This window comes from Macaca fascicularis, chromosome 3, assembly GCF_037993035.2.
Source record: "Macaca fascicularis isolate 582-1 chromosome 3, T2T-MFA8v1.1".
Taxonomy (NCBI): Eukaryota; Metazoa; Chordata; class Mammalia; order Primates; family Cercopithecidae; genus Macaca; species Macaca fascicularis.
In genome coordinates this window covers 48,683,068-48,701,003 of record NC_088377.1, presented here as the reverse complement: position 1 = coordinate 48,701,003, position 17,936 = coordinate 48,683,068, and the positions used below count along the sequence as shown (strand labels likewise).

Below are 17,936 nucleotides of genomic sequence, written 5' to 3'. Positions count from 1 at the left end.
CCCACGGGAAAGTCATGCGGGGCCGTAGCGGTCCCTCTAGAAATTCGGGAGGTCCTCTCTGTGTCTCTGGCCCTTGAGACATCAGGGAGGCGCTGAGTCGACCCCCAAAATGAAAAGCCACGGACTCTTTCTATTTTTACCAAAGACGGTCAGACCAGATGAAGGCTTCGGCGGTTCTCCCACCCAACCCCGACTCCCCGGGGCAGGGAGGGCATGGGCTGAGGCAGCCACCTCGGTCACTCTCGTGGACTTCAGAGCCCAAGGTCCCTGAGTACCCTTGGGACAAGCACAGAGTTCCTTGTCCATAAACCTGGACCGAGGTCACTGGGTACCCTTGGGCCCAGCACCTCGGTCCAGGTTTATGGACATGGAACTCCGTGCTTGGCCCGTGAAGTCAGAGATTGAGTAATACTTCATTGATGAAAATAGTCAAACTGTAAAATATTTGAAGACATTTATTTTGAGCCAAATATGAGTGACCAATGGCCCGAGGCACAGTCTCAAGAGGTCCTAAAAGCACGTGCCTATGATGGTCCGGCTACAGCTTGAGTTTATACAATTTAGGGAGACATAAGACACCGATCAATACATGTAAGATGAACATTGGTTCTGTGGGAAAGGCAGGACAATTCCAGGTGGGGATGTTCCAAGTCATAGGTGGACTCAATGATTTTCTAATTGGTAACTGGCTGAAAGTTATTGTCTAAAGACCTCTAATCAATAGAAAGGAATGTCTGGGTTACCTAAGGCAGGGGTCCCCAATCCTTGGGGCACAGACAGGTACCAGTCCATGGCCTGTTAGGAACTGGGCCCTACTGCAGGAGATGAGCTGCAGGAGCGAAGCTTCACCTGTATCTACAGCCACTCCCCATTGCTCTAATTACCCCTGAGCTCCGCCTGCTGTCAGATCAGCCATAGCATTAGATTCTCACAGGAGCACAAACCCCTATTGCGGACAGTGCATGAGAGGAATCTAGGTTGTGCACTCTTTTTCTTTTTTTTTTTTTTTTTTTGAGACAGAGTCTCACTCTGTCACCCAGGCTGGAGTGCAGTGGCTGGATCTTGGCTCACTGCAAGTTCTGCCTCCCAGGTTCACACCACTCTCCCCTCAGCCTCCGGAATAGCTGGGACTACAGGCGCCCGCCACTACACCCGGCTAATGTTTTTGGTATTTTTAGTAGAGACGGGGTTTCACCGTGTTAGCCAGGATGGTCTCTATCTCCTGACCTCGTGATCCGCCCGTCTCGGCCTCCCAAAGTGCTGGGATTACAGGCTTGAGCCACCGCGCCCGGCCTGGTTGTGCACTCTTTATGAGAACCTAATACCTGATGATCTGTCGCTGTCTCACGTAATTCCTCAATGGGACCCTCTAATTACAGGAAAACAAACTCAGGGCTCCCACTAATTCTACATGATGATGAGTTGTATAATTATTTCACTATGTATTACAACGTAATAATAGAAATAAAGTGCACAATAAATGTAATGCACTTGAACCATCCTGAAACCGTGAAACCATCCGTGGAAAAAATTGTCTTCCACAAAACTGGTTCCTGGTGTCAAAAAAGGTTGGGGACCACTGAACTAAGGGGTTGTGGAGACCAGGATTCTCATTATGCAGACGGAGCCTCCAGGCAGCAGGCTTCAAAGAGAACAGACTGCAAATATTTCTTAACAGACTTTTAAAAGTGCCAATTGCCCAGTTGATTCTCTCCTGGATCAGGAAAAAGGCTGGCTGGAAAGGGAAAGGGATTCTCTATCGAGTGTAGATTTTCCCCACAAGAGACAGCTTTGCAGGGCTATTTCAAGATATGGCAAAAAAACATATTTGGGGTGGAAATATTTTGGTTTCCTTATCTGCCATGTGATGTTACGCCAGAGCCTGGTTGGAAAGTCAGCCAGGTTATATAAGGTTAAATAAAACCCATCTGATGAGGCTTTATGGTTTGAAGGGGGTGACTCTCCAGGATCCTTAGATAGGAATTTGGACAAAAGAAGAAAACGGTCAGAGTTTAGTCCTCAACTTTGTAGACCAGAGTCACGGTGACATCAATCAGAAGTAGCCTTGCCCTTCTGTGGGTCCTAAACTTCCGGAGCAGAAGACCTAGGGGCTGAACTCCTTCCGATGCTGCAGGACTTGATGAAGATGTCTTTGCCCGCCTTTTCCTCCCGCTGCTCCGGCTCAGCTGCAGGTTTCTGGACTGAAGATTCCGTATTTTCGACCTCAGCACGACTCCGTCTGGCCCCCAGTGAGCTAACTTTTGTCTGGTCCTGCAAAACTCACATGTGTTGAGTAACACCAACATGGCTGCCTGCACGTGGAATTCCCTGTCCAAACGAGTCATGAATTCATAGATACTCAACATAATTTTTCCCTGATGTTTTCCAGGATAATTTAAAAAATTTTTATGTTTAAAGACATGCAAAATTAGAGAAAATGAGCCTCCATGTACATTCTTTTGTTTCTTTTTGTTTTCTTTTTTTTTTTTTTTTGAGGAGTCTTGCTCTGTCACCAGGCTGGAGTGCAGTGGCGCAATCTCGGCTCACTGCAACCTCTGCCTCCCGGGTTCAAGCGATTCCCTTGCCTCAGCATCCCGAGTAGCTGGGACTACAGGTGCATGCCACCACGCCCGGCTAATTTTTGTTTTTTGTATTTTAGTAGACATGGGGTTTCACCATGTTGGCCAGGATGGTCTTGATCTCCTGACCTTATGATCTGCCTGCCTCGGCCTCCCAAAGTGCTGGGATTACAGGTGTGAGCCACCGCACCAGGCTGTTTCTTTACTTTCTCTAACAAACTTGCTTTCTCTTAAAAAGAAGAAAAAAAAAAAGAGCCTTGGCAGGGCACAGTGGCTCACGCCTGTAATCCCAGCACTTTAGGAGGTTTAGGCAGGCAGATCACGAGGTCAAGAGATCAAGACCATCCTGAAAACCCCGTCTCTACTAAAAATACAAAAATTAGCCGGGCACGGTGGCACGCACCTGTAATCCCAGCTACTCGGGTGGCTGAGGTAGAAGAATTGCTTGAACCTGGGAGGCAGAGGTTGCAGTGAGCTGAGATTGCACCACTGCACTCCAGCCTGGCAACAGAGCGAGACTCTGTCTCACAAAAAAACAAAAACAGCCTCTATGTACCCATTGGCCAGCTTTAACAATTATCACATGGTTAGTCCTTTTAATTCATTCCCCTATGATCTTGAACTCCTGACCTCAAGTGATCTGCCTGCCTCAGCTTCCCAAAGTGCTGGGAGCCACTGTGAGCCACTGTGCCTGGCCCTAAAATCTCCATTTTATAGACCAGGAAACAGGCTCAGAAAAGTCACTTTCCCAATATCACACAACTGATAGGTGGGAGCGTCAGAAGTGAAACTTGGCCTCCTTTCTCCAAAGCCTGTGCTCTACTGCCTGTCAGTTAGACGGGGAAGAAAGATGGGAAATGGAAACAGGATCACTAGGACAGAGGGAAGAGCCAGGAAACCTGCACACATTCCAAGAGCCACACCTGTGTTGATGCTTTGGCAGGGCTCCATCCAGCCTCTTGGTCAACGGGTCTTTGTCTAGTTATGAAACCATTAAGTGGTTATGCTGGGGCTTGAAGAAAGTCCGTCTATTTCCAAACCCATTGTCCTTTCCAGGGCTGAGATGCTCCTTGAGCAAAGGGGCTGAGCTGCTGTAAAATATTAATGTCAAAAGAGACCTTAAGGACAATCTGGTTAAACTCGTTTTCAGATGAAGAAACCAGTGCCTGAAGAAGTCAGATCCAAGGTACACTAGTTAGCTAATTAGTATCAAAGCTGAGAGCACAAGCCAGATTCTCCAATCCTGTGTGCCTGCTATGTCTCAAGAGATTTATTTTTATTTATTTATTTGAGGCAGGGCCTCACTCTGTTGCCCAGGCTGGAGTGCAGTGGTGTGATCATAGCTCACTGTAGCCTCCAACTCCTGGACTCAAGTGATCCTCCCACCTCAGCCTCCCAAGTAGGCACAGTGCCTGGCTATTTTTTTTTTTTTTTTGAGATGGAGTCTTGCTCTGTCGCCCAGGCTGGAGTGCAGTGGCCGGATCTCAGCTCACTGCAAGCTCCGCCTCCCGGGTTTATGCCATTCTCCTGCCTCAGCCTCCCAAGTAGCTGGGATTAGATGCACACCACCATGCCTGGCAGATTACTGGTTTGACAAAAGAAAAATAATTCCAGTGCCCTTTACAGCAGAAATCCAGGAGAGGAAAAGATTCCAGTGTTTAGTGTTGTCTCTGGAACCTCCCTTCCATTTCCAGTAAGGTGTTCATGGTTCTCTCCAAAAAGGCGCCTTTCTGGATCTTCCTCGCTCATTCTCATCATCACCTGTTTTTGCTGCCATCAGCTGGCCAGTAGAGGGTAACCAAACCTTGACTTCCGTTAGAGCAGGCTGGGCAAGCCTCTGGCCCATGACAACTCTGAACATGTCCTTTTTCTTCCAGGAAGCAGAAGACATGTACAGCATGTTGGAAAGCTGCGAAGACATTTGCTAAAGAAATTGAAAGAAAAAAGGAATGAAAGTGGAATGGTGGAGTTAAACGTAATGAAAAAAAATTATTCAACGCTACTTGTTAAAGCATGGTAAGGAAGACTTTATTCAGGACCATCCTAATAAACACAGGAACCACTGCAGTAGGGTCTTACAGTGAGGGGATAGAGATTGGGCTCAGCTCTGAACACAGCATGGGCAGGTGGCAATGTATAGCCAAGGAGTAGGATGGGAGTCAGTGGATGGAAAATGACCAAGAGGAAACATCAGACGGAAGGGGTATTCTTGCTGAAGACAGGCCAGGCTGATCAGACATCACCTGGGGGATGGTGGAGGACAAGGAACCCGATCAGATAAATATCAAAAGTAATTAGATATGGGCTGGGAGCAGTGGCTCACGCCTGTCACCCCAGCACTCTGGGAGGCTGAGGCAGGTGGATCACTTGAGGTTAGGAGTTCGAGACCAGCCTGGCCAACGTAGTGAAACCCCGACTCTAAAAAAAATACAAAAATTAGCTGGGTGTGGTGGTGTGCGCCTGTAGTCCCAGCTACTCGGGAGGCTGAGTCAAGAGACTCGCTTGAACCCAGGAGGTGGAGGTTGCATTGAGCCGAGACCGTGCCCTCCAGCTTGGGCAACAGAGAGAGATTGTCTTAAAAAAAAAAAAAATCAAGAAAGAAAAGAAAAAGAAAAAAGAGTAATTAGATATGGAGGGTGGGAGGTTTTTGCTAAACTAACTTAGCAGGGTTCTTGCTAAAACTGGATTTTAGGCCCTTGCATGGTGGCTCATGACTGTAATCCCAGCACTTCAGGAAGTTGAGGTGGTAGGATTGCTTGAGGTCCAGGAATTTGAGACCAGTTTGGGCAACATAGCAAGACCCTGTCTCTGCAAAAAATTAAAAAAAAAAAAATTCTAGGCGTAGTGGTGCATGCCTGTAGTCCCAGCTGAGGCTGAGACAGGAGGATTGCTTGAGTCTAGGAGGTTGAGGCTGCAGTGAGTCATGATCGTGCCACTGCGCTCCAGCCTGAGCAACAGAACGAGACCCTGTCTTACAAAAATAAAGAAAAATAAAATTCAGTTCTGGGTCGGACACTGGCTCATGCCTGTAATCCCAGCACTTTGGGAGGCCAAGGTGGGAGGATTGCTTGAGGACAGGAGTTTGAGACCAGCCTGGGCAACACAGAGGGACCCCATCTCTATAAAAGAAAATAATTACCAAAAAAAAAAAAAAAATAGGGCTGGGTGTGGTGGCTCACACCTGTTAGGCCAAGTCAGGCAGATCACTTGAGCCCAAGAGTTCAAGACCAGCCTGGGAAATAGCCAGACAGTCTCTACAAAAAATACACACAAAAAAGTAGCTGTGGTCCCAGCTACTCAGGAGGCTGAGGCAACAGGATTGCTTGAATCCAGGAGTTCAGGCTGAAGTGAGATGATCGCACCACTGCACTCCAGCCTGGGTGACAGTAAGATCCTATCTCAAAAAATGTGTGTGTGTGTAGCTGGGGTCTGCACCAGCCATAGGTAGTGTCAGAATTGAACTGAATCATAGGGCACCCAGTTGGTGTCCAGAGATAGATAATTGGTAGGTGTATCAAAAAAATCACATATTGTGTCAGAAGTGCAAGTAAAAACAGTTCACAGATGTGTTTGGATGCCTCCTGGACACACTCTCACATCCTCCTAGTTCACCCTTTTTCTTTGAAGTCTCACTCTGTTGCCCAAGCTGGAGTGCAGTGGCGTGATCTCGGCTCACTGCACCCTCCGCCTCCTGGGTTCAAACAATTCTCCTGGCTCAGCCTTCCGAGCAGCTGGGACTACAGGCGCCTGCCACCACGCCCAGCTAATTTTTGTATTTTTAGTAGAGAGGGGGTTTCACCATGTTGGCCAGGCTGGTCTGGAACTCCTGACCTCAGGTGATCTGCCCGCCTCAGCCTCCCAAAGTGCTGGGATTGCAGGTGTGAGCCACCATGCCCGGCCATGTCTATCAGTCTTAGGGTCTGTTGTATCAATAATTCCATAAGAGGAGAGGGTATAATGAGGCATGTCTGGCTTCCCCTTCCCATCATGGCCTGGACTAGTTTTTCAGGTTAACTTTGGAATGCCTTTGGCTGAGAGGAGAGGTCCATTCAGGTGACTGGGAGGCCTTTGAAATTTAATTTTGGTTTATAAAGTAAACAAATAGTTTTGCATGAGAATTTTGTCTGTGGGTTGCAGCTCCAGTCTTTTAACTTTGAAATACTTTTTTTCTTCACCCCCTATGTGTATTTATGCCAAGGATGACAAAAACAAAAAACAAACCAGCACAAGCACTGCCACCTAGAGAAGATAATTTATTGTTTTACCATGACTCAGAAGAGAAACAACGTAAAGAGATTACAAATCCCCACAATTTCCTTCCCCGACCTCACTACTCTAACATTTCTTTATCAGACACCACTGGCCTCCTAAAATGGACCACTATGCATGTGTACATATTTCGTTATGCTGCCATTTCTCTTACGATTAAAACTTTAGCCCTCAATCGAGGTTTCCAATGGTTACTTTTAGTGGAGGAGTTCCCTAGCTTTTAAAAAATCACTTTTCCTCTAAGATTCCATTATTTATTGAAAGAAGTCTTTCTAGAAATGTTAAGGAGGATTTTAAATGAACAAATTCAATTTAAAAAAATCACATATTGAACATCTAACCAAGCATCTGGACTCTTCGGAACCTAGTAAAGTGAAAAATCCAGTTTTAACAACAGTAACTTCATTCTGCGGTTATACAGAGACACGTTTCTTCTTTTGGTCTAATTTATTCTAAACGAAGAAGCTGGGAACTGACAAAACAGGACAGGTTGTTTTTAATCCAGTCTACAAATAAACAAGACAATGCCTGAGTTAGCTCTCTATATAGATGTAGGCTTATGCTGACCTCGTTGTAAAATCTGTATTTAACTAAAAGTTAGTAAAAATACATATGCTCATTTTAAAATACCGATTTTGCTTGGCTATCCCACCCCTTACCCCCAAACTCATATATTTTTAGGACAAGATTTTCCTGCATAACCACAACCTGTCTCCTCCCACCCCACCCCCCTCATATATGTTCTTAAATAAGAACCCCTGCAATCAGCAGAAGCATCTCTAATCTAACATGCTTTGTCCTTGCGAGGGCAGACTAAAAACTTTAAAAAGCAGCCAGATGCTCTTCCCTGGTTGAGGTGAGGGGAAGGTGCTCGGGTACCAACCCCGGCACGCTCCAACAGCCTTTCCTCGGCCCCTCTTCAGGTCTCCTAATTACTCTTTCTCAGCACAGAGTACGGGGCTGTTAACCGTCCTCGTCCCCCTTCTCCTTCCGCACCGCACTTAACCTTGCTGGAAGACTAAATGATGGTGATTTAGGGCAACTGTGGATGCCTGGACCCTTCCCCAGACCAAAGGAACTTAAAACTCAAAACCTGACACTGGAATGAAATCCAAGTTTTAAAATATCACCTTTCAATCACTCACAGATCTTTCTATCTTAAAATACTCAGTCTCACTCCTTAATGAGTGGTTGCTGAAGGGAGACAATTCCATTTTAAAGACGTATTCCCTTTACTGATTACTGTGCAGTTTGATTACTGTGCAGTTTGAGTTAAGTCATGATTTTTTTTTTTTTTTTTTTTTTTGAGACGGAGTCTCGCTCTGCCGCCCAGGCTGGAGTGCAGTGGCCGGATCTCAGCTCACTGCAAGCTCCGCCTCCCGGGTTCACGCCATTCTCCTGCCTCAGCCTCCCGAGTAGTTGGGACTACAGGCGCCCGCCACCGCGCCCGGCTAGTTTTTTGTATTTTTTAGTAGAGACGGGGTTTCACCGTGTTAGCCAGGATGGTCTCGATCTCCTGACCTCGTGATCCGCCCGTCTCGGCCTCCCAAAGTGCTGGGATTACAGGCTTGAGCCACCGCGCCCGGCCAAGTCATGATTCTTTAGTAAATGGAGGTGAGAATCTCAGATTCAAGTTGTCGGAGACCATGATTTAGAAGTCTACCAAACACCCAGTTTCCTCCCACTGTTTTAGGGTAACAGGAAGAGATCGGGGTGGTGTCTGCTATTAGATGGAACCACACATCGTGAAATTCAAATCTCGTGTTAAGACATTCTGGATTGTGGGATGTCAAAAGTATTTTCCAAACTTTTGTTTGACCTGCAGACTTGGAGATGGCTTACCTCCCTATAACTTCAAGTTTGTTTCACAAAACTTTGAAAAGTAAAACAGATAATCTCATTTTCAGATAATAAAAAATCTGAATAGCAAAATAACTGCTTTTAAATGTACAGTAGTGTGTCCATTCTAAAAAAAAAAATCCCTAAATCTATGTTAGAAAAACTTTTCAAACAATAATGCTTTTTATTAAATTCTCCAGTAGTAGTTGAAATAAAAATCTACCCTAATGTCTACGAAATGATCTATTTCTATCACTGACTTCTTTTTCTCTGATACTATATTTAACAATCTGCAGACTTTCACCCGATTTCCCAGATGGGAAAACCTCAGCCCCCTCGTATTTCTGAGAAGTTGCTCAGAGTAGCACACAGAGAAATATACCCTCCCCGGGAAGTACTGCTGGCACTGTTTGAGTGTATTTCAGCACTGTTATTCCAATTCATACACAAAGTCTTCCATGAGGATGGTAGGATGAACCTGGTTAGCTGGTTTTGGATAAGTAGGTCAGCATGACCACCTGGAATAGAAGTGACTGACTCTAGGATAAAAATTTAAAAAAAGATGCTTTCACAGCAACGAGTCTTCACAAAACCTCTCTCCTAATAATCACAGACCAGGGGGAGAAAAGTGGGAGCAGGGAACACAGGAACACAAAGGGAATATTGCAAAATGCTTCCCAAGCTTCATCAGACAGACTTCCTGCAATGCCGCGACTGGATGCACCTGCACACAATTCCGGGGAAAGCCCACCTTGCTGCTCTCCTATCCCCAATTGTCTTTCCTTTTCTCTGTTTTTTTTTTTTTTTTTTTTGAGACAGAGAGTCTCACTCTGTCACCCAGGCTGGAGTGCAGTGGTGCAATCTTGGCTCACTGCAAACTCTGCCTCCCAGATTCAGGTGATTCTCCTGCCTCAGCCTCTCGAGTAGCTGGGACGACAGGTGCCCACGACCATTCCCGGCTAATTTTTGTATTTTTAGTAGAGATGGGCTTTCACCACGTTGGCCAGGCTGGTCTCAAACTCCTGACCTCAAGTGATCCACCCGCCTCGGCCTCCTAAAGTGCTGAAATTACAGGAGTGAGCCACCATGCCCGGCCAGTTCTATACCTTTTTTTTTTTTTTTGAGATGGAGTCTCTCTCTGTCGCCCAGGCTGGAGTGCAGTGGCACCGTCTTGGCTCACTGCAGCCCCTACCTCCTGGGTTCAAGCGATTCTCCTGCCTCAGCCTCCCAAGTAGATGGGACTACAGGTGCCTGCCACCACGCCCGGCTAATTTTTTGTACTTTTAGTAGAGATGAGGTTTCACCATGTTAGCCAGGATAGTCCGATCTCGTGACCTCGTGATCCTCCCACTTCAGCCTCCAAAGTGCTGGGATTACAGGCCTGAGCCACTGCGCCCGCCTTTTCCCCAATTTTCTAAGCATAAGGATTTAAGAGTGAGTTAGTGGGAAAGCATGACTACGGTTTAGAGAACCTGGTCAGCTGAAGCAGTCCCAATTGGTGATTCCAGTACACTTCCTGCTCTCGCTTCATGCAGAAGACCCTCTACTGACAAGAGAATCCATCCCCTTTGCACACAATGGTCACCTGACAGCTCAGAGGTCAACTTCTTGGTTTTGAGGAAAAACTCAAAAGGCTGCACATGTTTAAAGGAGTTGTTCCATTTCAGTGCCCCATTAGCCTGTCTTTCCTCAGAAATTTACCAATCTCTTGATGTGATAAGCACCGAACTATGAAGCTTTTCCCTTCATCTCCCTGCTGCTCCGTTCTGTGAACTGACATTTTGTCTACAACCACACTTGATTTCTTCACTGTTTGCTCCGAAACTTCACATTTTCTGAGTGATGTGTTCTGTCAAGTAGGCTAAAATAAAATACAGAATCTGCTTACAGGTAATACACAGAACAATAACGGACTGAAGGTACAAAACACACATGGACATTAAGGTCATATAAAATATAAAGAAGTATCTAACATTAACAATTTTTCTAAGAAGTTGCACATTTTGTTATTTTTTTTAAAGCATTTCCCCACATTTTTTTTTTCATCTGTAGATTCTCTGCAGTTAAGACTGAGCTCCCTCTTTTTTTTTTTTTTTGATACGGAGTCTCGCTCTGTCACCCAGGCTGGAGCGCAGTGGCGCAATCTCGGCTCACTGCAACCTCTGCCTCCCAGGTTCAAGTGATTCTCCTGTCTCAGCCTCCCGAGTATTTGGGACTACAGGCGCGCACCACCACGCCCAGCTAATTTTTTTTTGTATTTTTAGTAGAGACAGGGTTTCACCATGTTGACCAGGCTGGTCTCGAACTACTGACTTCATGATCCGCACGCCTCGGCCTCCCAAAGTGCTGGGATTACAGGGGTGAGCCACCGCGCCCGGCCAAGATTGAGCTCCCTCTTGCAATGTTTCTCAAATTCATCACATGATTATTGGAATATACTGACGGAATTTTCTGTCTGAAGCAATGAGTGCTATACATGAAAATTTTCCTCACATATAATATTCATCGTTTATTTACAGTGTAAGCTTTCTGATGCTAAGGGCTGAGATGTGATTAAAGGCTTTGCCATATTCATCACATTCAGGAGGTTCCTTTCTGGAATAAATTCTCTGATGTCTATGTGAACTGTCCCACGTACCACATGTCAATCTCTCTACACATATTTAGTAGTTTGACTTTTATGCCTTTAATAATAAGTGCTTTACATATCAAGATGTCTCATACATCGATATTCTAAGGTTTTAGCCTTGCCTGCCAGGCTGGAGTAGAAACAAATACCCAACAACCTGAGGATTTGACTTCTCTTCCTGGCAAAGGTAGGTTATATACTGAAAAACTCTTCAAAAATTTCCATTAGGACAACTAGCATGCTAATGGTTAGCTGCAGAATGTTTCAACTGTTATTAGACTTCAGTGGGCCAAGAACTTTTGAATGACTATCTTGAATGCCAATTAGATGTTGCAAGCGTTTTTGACCATGACCCAATTACACTTTGCACTGAGCATCTGATAAACGAATGCACTGCAAGTGGTTTTAATCAACAGTTGTAGCCTGTTTTCCTCAGAAAACACATCTTCAAATAGCTGCTTCAAGGAGAGCATGTGCTGAAGATCCAAAGCAACCCTAGTGGCAGCTATCCAACAAAGTCAGGAAGATGTCCCCATGAAACGGAATTAAATGTGAGGGCACAGGTCACATTTAACCTTCATTTAAAAACAAAACTCAAAAATGATGGCTGAATTATATCAGCATGTAGTTGTGGCTGAAGGAAAAAAAAAAAAAAAAAAAAAGACCAATGTAAACATGACCAAGTCCTTTCTCTCTTAAAAAATAAGTGCTTGGGTCATTGCCCAGAGTTCCACACCTCACTTCCAGTTTCTTTCCTTTTTTTCTGAGACGGAGTTTTGCTCGTCACCCAAGCTGCAATGCAGTGGCGAAATCTTGGCTCACTGCAACCTCTGCCTCCTGGGTTCAAGTGATTCTCCCGCCTCAGCCTCCCAAGTAGCTGGGATTACAGACACGCGCCACCATGCCCGGCTAATTTTTGTATTTTTAGTAGAGACGGGCTTTCACCACGTTGGCCAGGCTGGTCTCAAAACTCCTGACCTCAGGTGATCCGCCCGCCTCAGCCTCCCAAAGTGCTGGGATTACAGGCGTGAGCCACCACGCCTGGCCTCAGTTGCTTTCTAGAGGGCAAAAGTCCTTGCTCAAAAGCACAAGCAGTTTTCTACATAACCACTGCTGTGGCTTATTCTTTGAAGAAAATCCTTAAGATATTTTCTGCCTCCATTTTACTATAAAAAGTTACTTAGATATACTTTTCTGGAGTAACAGGTTTTTCTTCCATTGCATGGGTAGAAATATCCTGGTGACTGGTTGACTTGCAACAACGTTTTCCCAAGTAATGCTGACGAAACTGCCTAGAAGCTATGGGGAAGTTGTGGTTGGTTTAAGTCATAAAGCCAAGGAGAGGCCAAAGAATGACCACTGTGCAGAGTTTTAGCTCCCACTTCGTTGGTTCCATATAAAACCATTTGGTCTCACGGACTTTAGCTGCTGATCAGTGAATGATTGATGAGTAATAGTTTTAGTATAAATTTCTCAAGGGAAAGTCTCAAACTATAAATGGTGTTCTCTTGTTATGGGAAGGTCACACTGATAGTCTGGAGGTTTGTTCTCAGTCTACGTTTCTGTTTCCGCAGGGCTGTCCTAGCCTTGGGTAGGACCCTTGTCCTACTCGAGTGGCGATGACTACCTACACAGCTCACAATCTCCTGTGTGTGAAACAGTCTCCTGCCATCAGCTTCTAGGTAGCCAGTTGCACCCTGCGCACAGACGATGGGACCAGTGAAAGTCTCATAACCTCACCTCAGTCTTTAGTGACAAGAAACAGAAAAGTCACTGTGCACTATGAAGGTGACACAACCAGCCACATCTCAGTACACTGCTGAGTTTCTCAGAGCAACAATGTACATTTAGTAATTGCCAGTAAACAACTAATGCTTCTGCAAAGTTACTGGAAAAGCGTGGGAAAAAACACTCCCTACCATGTTCCTTTTTCTGAAAAGCAACAAAAATCACATCTTCTGAACTCCAGTATCTAAGTTACAAATGATTCAGAAAATCCCCAAGTCATCATCCTGTTCAGCGGCTAACTGAAAAGAATTCTAAGAGCTTTGCCACAGAAAGATGTAAAAAAAAAAAAAAAAAAGGCCTTCATCAGTGTTCATATTTTTCTTCAAGATGACGATGATAAAGTCATTTCTGACATTCCATGGTATTTACTCACTGATCTGTTTAGAAAGTCTATGCAGGCGGCTGACTAGTGCCTTTCGTTTATATTTGGAACAAAAATAGCATCAGACCCTAGAGGTTTAGCATGCCTTGTGGCTATGAAGGTCCTCTTTAGAAGCTGGGCCAGGCTACCATATTTCAGGAACTCATGATTCACAGACCTTTATCACAGACCTTTATCACAGATGTAGAGGTCCTGTAGAAGTCAGTCTGAATGAGTGCCTCTTAGGTGTTCAGCACTCACTATGTCCAGCACTGTGCTGGCAGGGATAGAAATATATCCCTTGACAACTTAATCTTTTTTGGGGGTGGGGGGGGTGGTTAAAAACTTCATACATGAAACAATGAAGGATTAAAAGGCAGTATACAATCAAGTGCTAACTTGTGGAGAAACGCATTTAGGAGTGCGACAGTGCTTTAGGGATTTCAAGAAGGGAGAGGTGTATTTTGAGTTGTTGTTGCCATTTCAGTCGAACTGATCTCAGGGATGAGGATAGAACCATCTACATTTGTTGCAGTCCTTTGGAACTGTAGACTGGTGCACATACCCTCTCTTTCGGGAAGAGATAGAAATCTTTGGTTTGATACTGATTAGCACAGTCCTAGATTTCTACAGCTTTGGTAGGCTACCAGTGATCATATATATAACATATTGTATATATAACTAGCTTGAGCAGCATGTCCCAATGTTGTTTTCGTTTTCACTGTCCTTCTTTTTTGAGGAATAAGCAGGATGTTGGCCAAAGTAGAGCTTGTTTGCAGCAAGTAGCATCCTAACCTCCGTATCACGTTCGTGGAGCCAATCTTCATCTTTGAACTATTATGTTGTGGTTGCCGAGAGTCCAAGAGTGCCTTAAAGGTATCCTCATTACTGAAAAGCTGGACATTTCACTCTGCATGTGCTTTTATCTTGTGTGGAAATCTCACATGGATTATCCGTAAGATAAGCTTCTCCCTGCAGGGGCTGTGTGGAGGGATTATATGCCAAACTACTACATAAAGGCAGAACACTGCTGCTGTGACTCGAAGGATCCTTAAGTGTGATTTTTCTTTTTTAATCCGTGGAGGCTGTATTTCTTTTTCCCTCCAAGGGCACACATCTCTGAAATAATTTTAGAAACAAAAAGGGGAAATGGCTCGATGGCAAATTCTTCCTTTACACACAACTTTTCAGGAATGCGCCAAATGCATCAAGGGAGGCTGGGCTGTACTCAGAGGCTCGCTCTCTGGCATGGATTCTGTGATGCAGAGTGAGGGTGGAGCTGCGGGTGAAGGCCTTGCCACACTTAGTGCACTTGTAGGGCTTTTCTCGAGTGTGAATTCTCCGATGCAAAATCAGGTACGAGTTTCGGTTGAAAGCTTTTCCACATTCACTACATTCATAGGGTTTCTCCCCCGTGTGGATTCTCTGATGCTTGGTGAGGTCTGAGCTCTGGCTGAAGGCCTTCCCGCACTCATTACATTCATAAGGTTTCTCTCCAGAGTGGATGCGCTGATGGAGGATGAGATTGGAACTATGGCTGAAGGCCTTGCCACACTCATTACATTCATGAGGTTTCTCTCCTGTGTGGATCCTCTGATGCAGGACAAGGTTGGAGTTAAGACTGAAGGCTTTCCCACACTCACTACATTCATAGGGCTTTTCTCCAGTGTGGATGATTTTATGGCGGATAAGGCTTGAACTTCGCGTGAAGCATTTACCACATTCATCGCATCTGTGAGACTTTGTTCCTGTGGGAACTTCTTCAGGGGTGGTGAAGTTGGAGCTCAGACTGAAGCTTCTTCCCAATCCTTTCCCCTTCTCCCTTGGACCTCTCTCTCCTGGGGTGGTTTTTTTGTCCTTTCCTGTAGCTGGCCCTGAATCTCTCTTCTCTTTCCCGGTTTTCTCCTCCGGGATTTTCTGCTGTCTTTCTCCTGTTTTGCCCTCCTGGTCACGTTTCTCTCCAAACTCTTTCTGGAATCTTCCTGCTGTCTCCCCACGTGATGCCAAATCTTCTGTGGTTTCAGCCTTTGAGGTTGACTCCTCGTTCTCATTCCTGTTTTCACCACCTGACACAATACATAGAAAATTCAAATCGCACCTTTTTCTTTTCAATATACAGGTGGATCAAGTGACAGTTTCCCTGGAAGCTTCTACACGGCTGCAAAATGACTTTGCAATATTTTTATTTTTACTTCTTTTGAGACAGAGTCTCGCTCTGTCACCCAGGCTGGAGAGCAGTGGCGCAATCTTGGTTCACTACAACCTCTGCCTCCCAGGTTCAAGCGATTTTCCTGCCTCAGCCTCCCAAGCAGCTGGGACTGCAGGTGCATGCTACCATGCCCAGGTAACTTTTGTATTTTTTTAGTAGACACGGGGTTTCACCATGTTGGCCAGGCTGCTCTCAAACTGCTGACCTCAGGTGATCCGCCTGCTTTGGCTTCCCAAAGTGATGGGATTACAGGTGTGAGCCACTGCACCCGGCCTGACTTCACAATATTAATTGGAGTAGGCCGGGCGCGGTGGCTCACGCCTGTAATCCCAGCACTTTGGGAGGCCGAGGCGGGCGGATCACAAGGTCAGGAGATCGAGACCACGGTGAAACCCCGTCTCTACTAAAAATACAAAAAATTAGCCGGGCGCGGTGGCGGGCGCCTGTAGTCCCAGCTACTTAGGAGGCTGAGGCAGGAGAATGGCGTAAACCCAGGAGGCGGAGCTTGCAGTGAGCCGAGATCGCACCACTGCACTCCAGCCTGGGTGACAGAGCGAGACTCCGTCTCAAAAAACAACAAAAAAAAAAAACAGAAAAAAAAAATATTAATTGGAGTAAAATAGGAGAAAAACAAGGGGAAAAACTGGGACAACAGGAAGATCTGTTGTCCTAATTTTGGAACAACAAAAATCTGGAAAATGAGAGTGCAGGTAAAGAGTGGAGAGTAAGGGGAAATGACAACAGAGGGAACATGGGGAGAGGACGGGAAGAAACAGACACAAGGGGAATGAGTAGAGGGAAGAGAACAAGTCATGGCAGGAGGGAAGGGATGAGAAGCAGGAGCCTTCAGAGGTCACAGGTCTACCACTGGATCACCTGATAATTAACTGGAAGGTTTATGTATACATTTAAAACATCATGTTCCATTTCTAACAAGTATTCGTAAGTTCAAAAAAAGAACAGGTCTTTCACATAAAATGATTAGTGGTATTAGCAGAAAGGAATACAGTTTAAAAAGGAAAAGTAAATATTTCTCCAGTTCTGTGAGTTTTCTATCAACAAGCTGATGATTAACAGGCAAACAAGAAACTTTGTTTTGTTTTGTTTTGTTTTTTGAGACGGAGTCTCGCTCTGTTGCCCAGGCTGGAGTGCAGTGGCCAGATCTCAGCTCACTGCAAGCTCCACCTCCCGGGTTTACGCCATTCTCCTGCCTCAGCCTCCTGAGTAGCTGGGACTACAGGCGCCCGCCACCACGCCTGGCTAGTTTTTTTGTATTTTTTTTAATAGAGACGGGGTTTCACCGTGTTAGCCAGGATGGTCTCGATCTCCTGACCTCGTGATCCGCCCGTCTCGGCCTCCCAAAGTGCTGGGATTACAGGCTTGAGCCACCGCGCCCGGTCAAGAAACTTTGTTTTGTTTTTGTTTTTCAGACAGGGTCTTGTTCTGTCACCCAGGCTGGAGTACAGTGGCATGAGCACAGCTCACTGCAGCCTCAATCTCCTGGGCTCAAGTGATCCTCCTGCCTCAGCCTCCCAAGCAGCTGGCACTACAGGCCTGCACCACCCTGCCTGGCTAAGTTTTAAAATTTTTTGTAGAGACAGTGGTCTTGCTATATTGCCCATGCTGGTCCTGAACTCCCGGCTTCAAGCGATCCTCCTGCCACAGCCTCCTCAAGTATTGGGATTACAAGTGTGAGCCGGTGTGCCTGGCCAAGGAACTTGTTTTGAACCTGGCAGGCTACAGGAACCGTCAGACACATGGAATAGTTTCTCTCCACCAGGGAGAGGAGCACAGAGCTGACAGTGCTCAAGTAACAGAGGAGTAGGTGAAAAAGGTGGTTACAACATTAGTATAAATAATTAAACCCTTCACTGACTGACACAGAATAACTAAGAATGAAAAAGTAACAGAAAACAATGCTGGAGACCAGGTGCAGTGGTTCGATCCTGTTAAATCCCAGAACTCCGGGAAGCGGAGACAGGTGGATCGCTTTATCCCAAGGGTTTCAGACCAGCCTAGGCAACATGGCGAAACCTCTTCTCTACAAAAAAGGCAAAAATTAGCTGGGCATGGTGATGCATGCCTGTAGTCCCAGCTACTTGGGAAGCTGAGGTGGGAGGATTGCTTGAGCCTGGGAGGTCAAGGCTGCAGCAAGCTGTGATCGCAGCACTGCATGCCAGCCTGGGAAACAGCAAGACCCTGTCTCAAAAAAAAAAAAAAAAAAAAAAAATTCATCCAGCACAAAGAGCAAGTACCAAGAGA

General features: G+C 45.7%; 1 protein-coding gene and 1 long non-coding RNA gene across 4 annotated transcripts in view; both read right to left on the bottom strand.

Annotated features, from left to right (window-relative positions):
- Positions 1-437: 437 nt before the first annotated feature.
- On the bottom strand, positions 438-3,651 carry LOC141409830 (uncharacterized). Its single transcript, XR_012432232.1, has 2 exons — positions 3,503-3,651; positions 438-2,271 (listed from the first exon to the last, which is right to left on the bottom strand). It is a non-coding gene; the product is annotated as an uncharacterized lncRNA (long non-coding RNA).
- Positions 3,652-3,996: 345 nt separating this feature from the next.
- ZKSCAN1 (zinc finger with KRAB and SCAN domains 1) overlaps positions 3,997-17,936 on the bottom strand; it is a 30,689-nt gene continuing 16,749 nt past the window's right edge. Inside the window, exon 6 of one of the 3 annotated variants that reach the window (XM_045389504.3) lies at positions 3,997-4,503. In XM_045389504.3, coding sequence (XP_045245439.2) covers positions 4,337-4,503 — 167 coding nt within the window. In that variant the 3' untranslated portion in view covers positions 3,997-4,336. Of the gene's footprint in view, positions 4,504-4,582; positions 4,823-11,349; positions 15,532-17,936 lie in introns of those variants that run through there. The other 2 variants (XM_074034508.1, XM_005549166.5) reach the window with 2 other exon arrangements.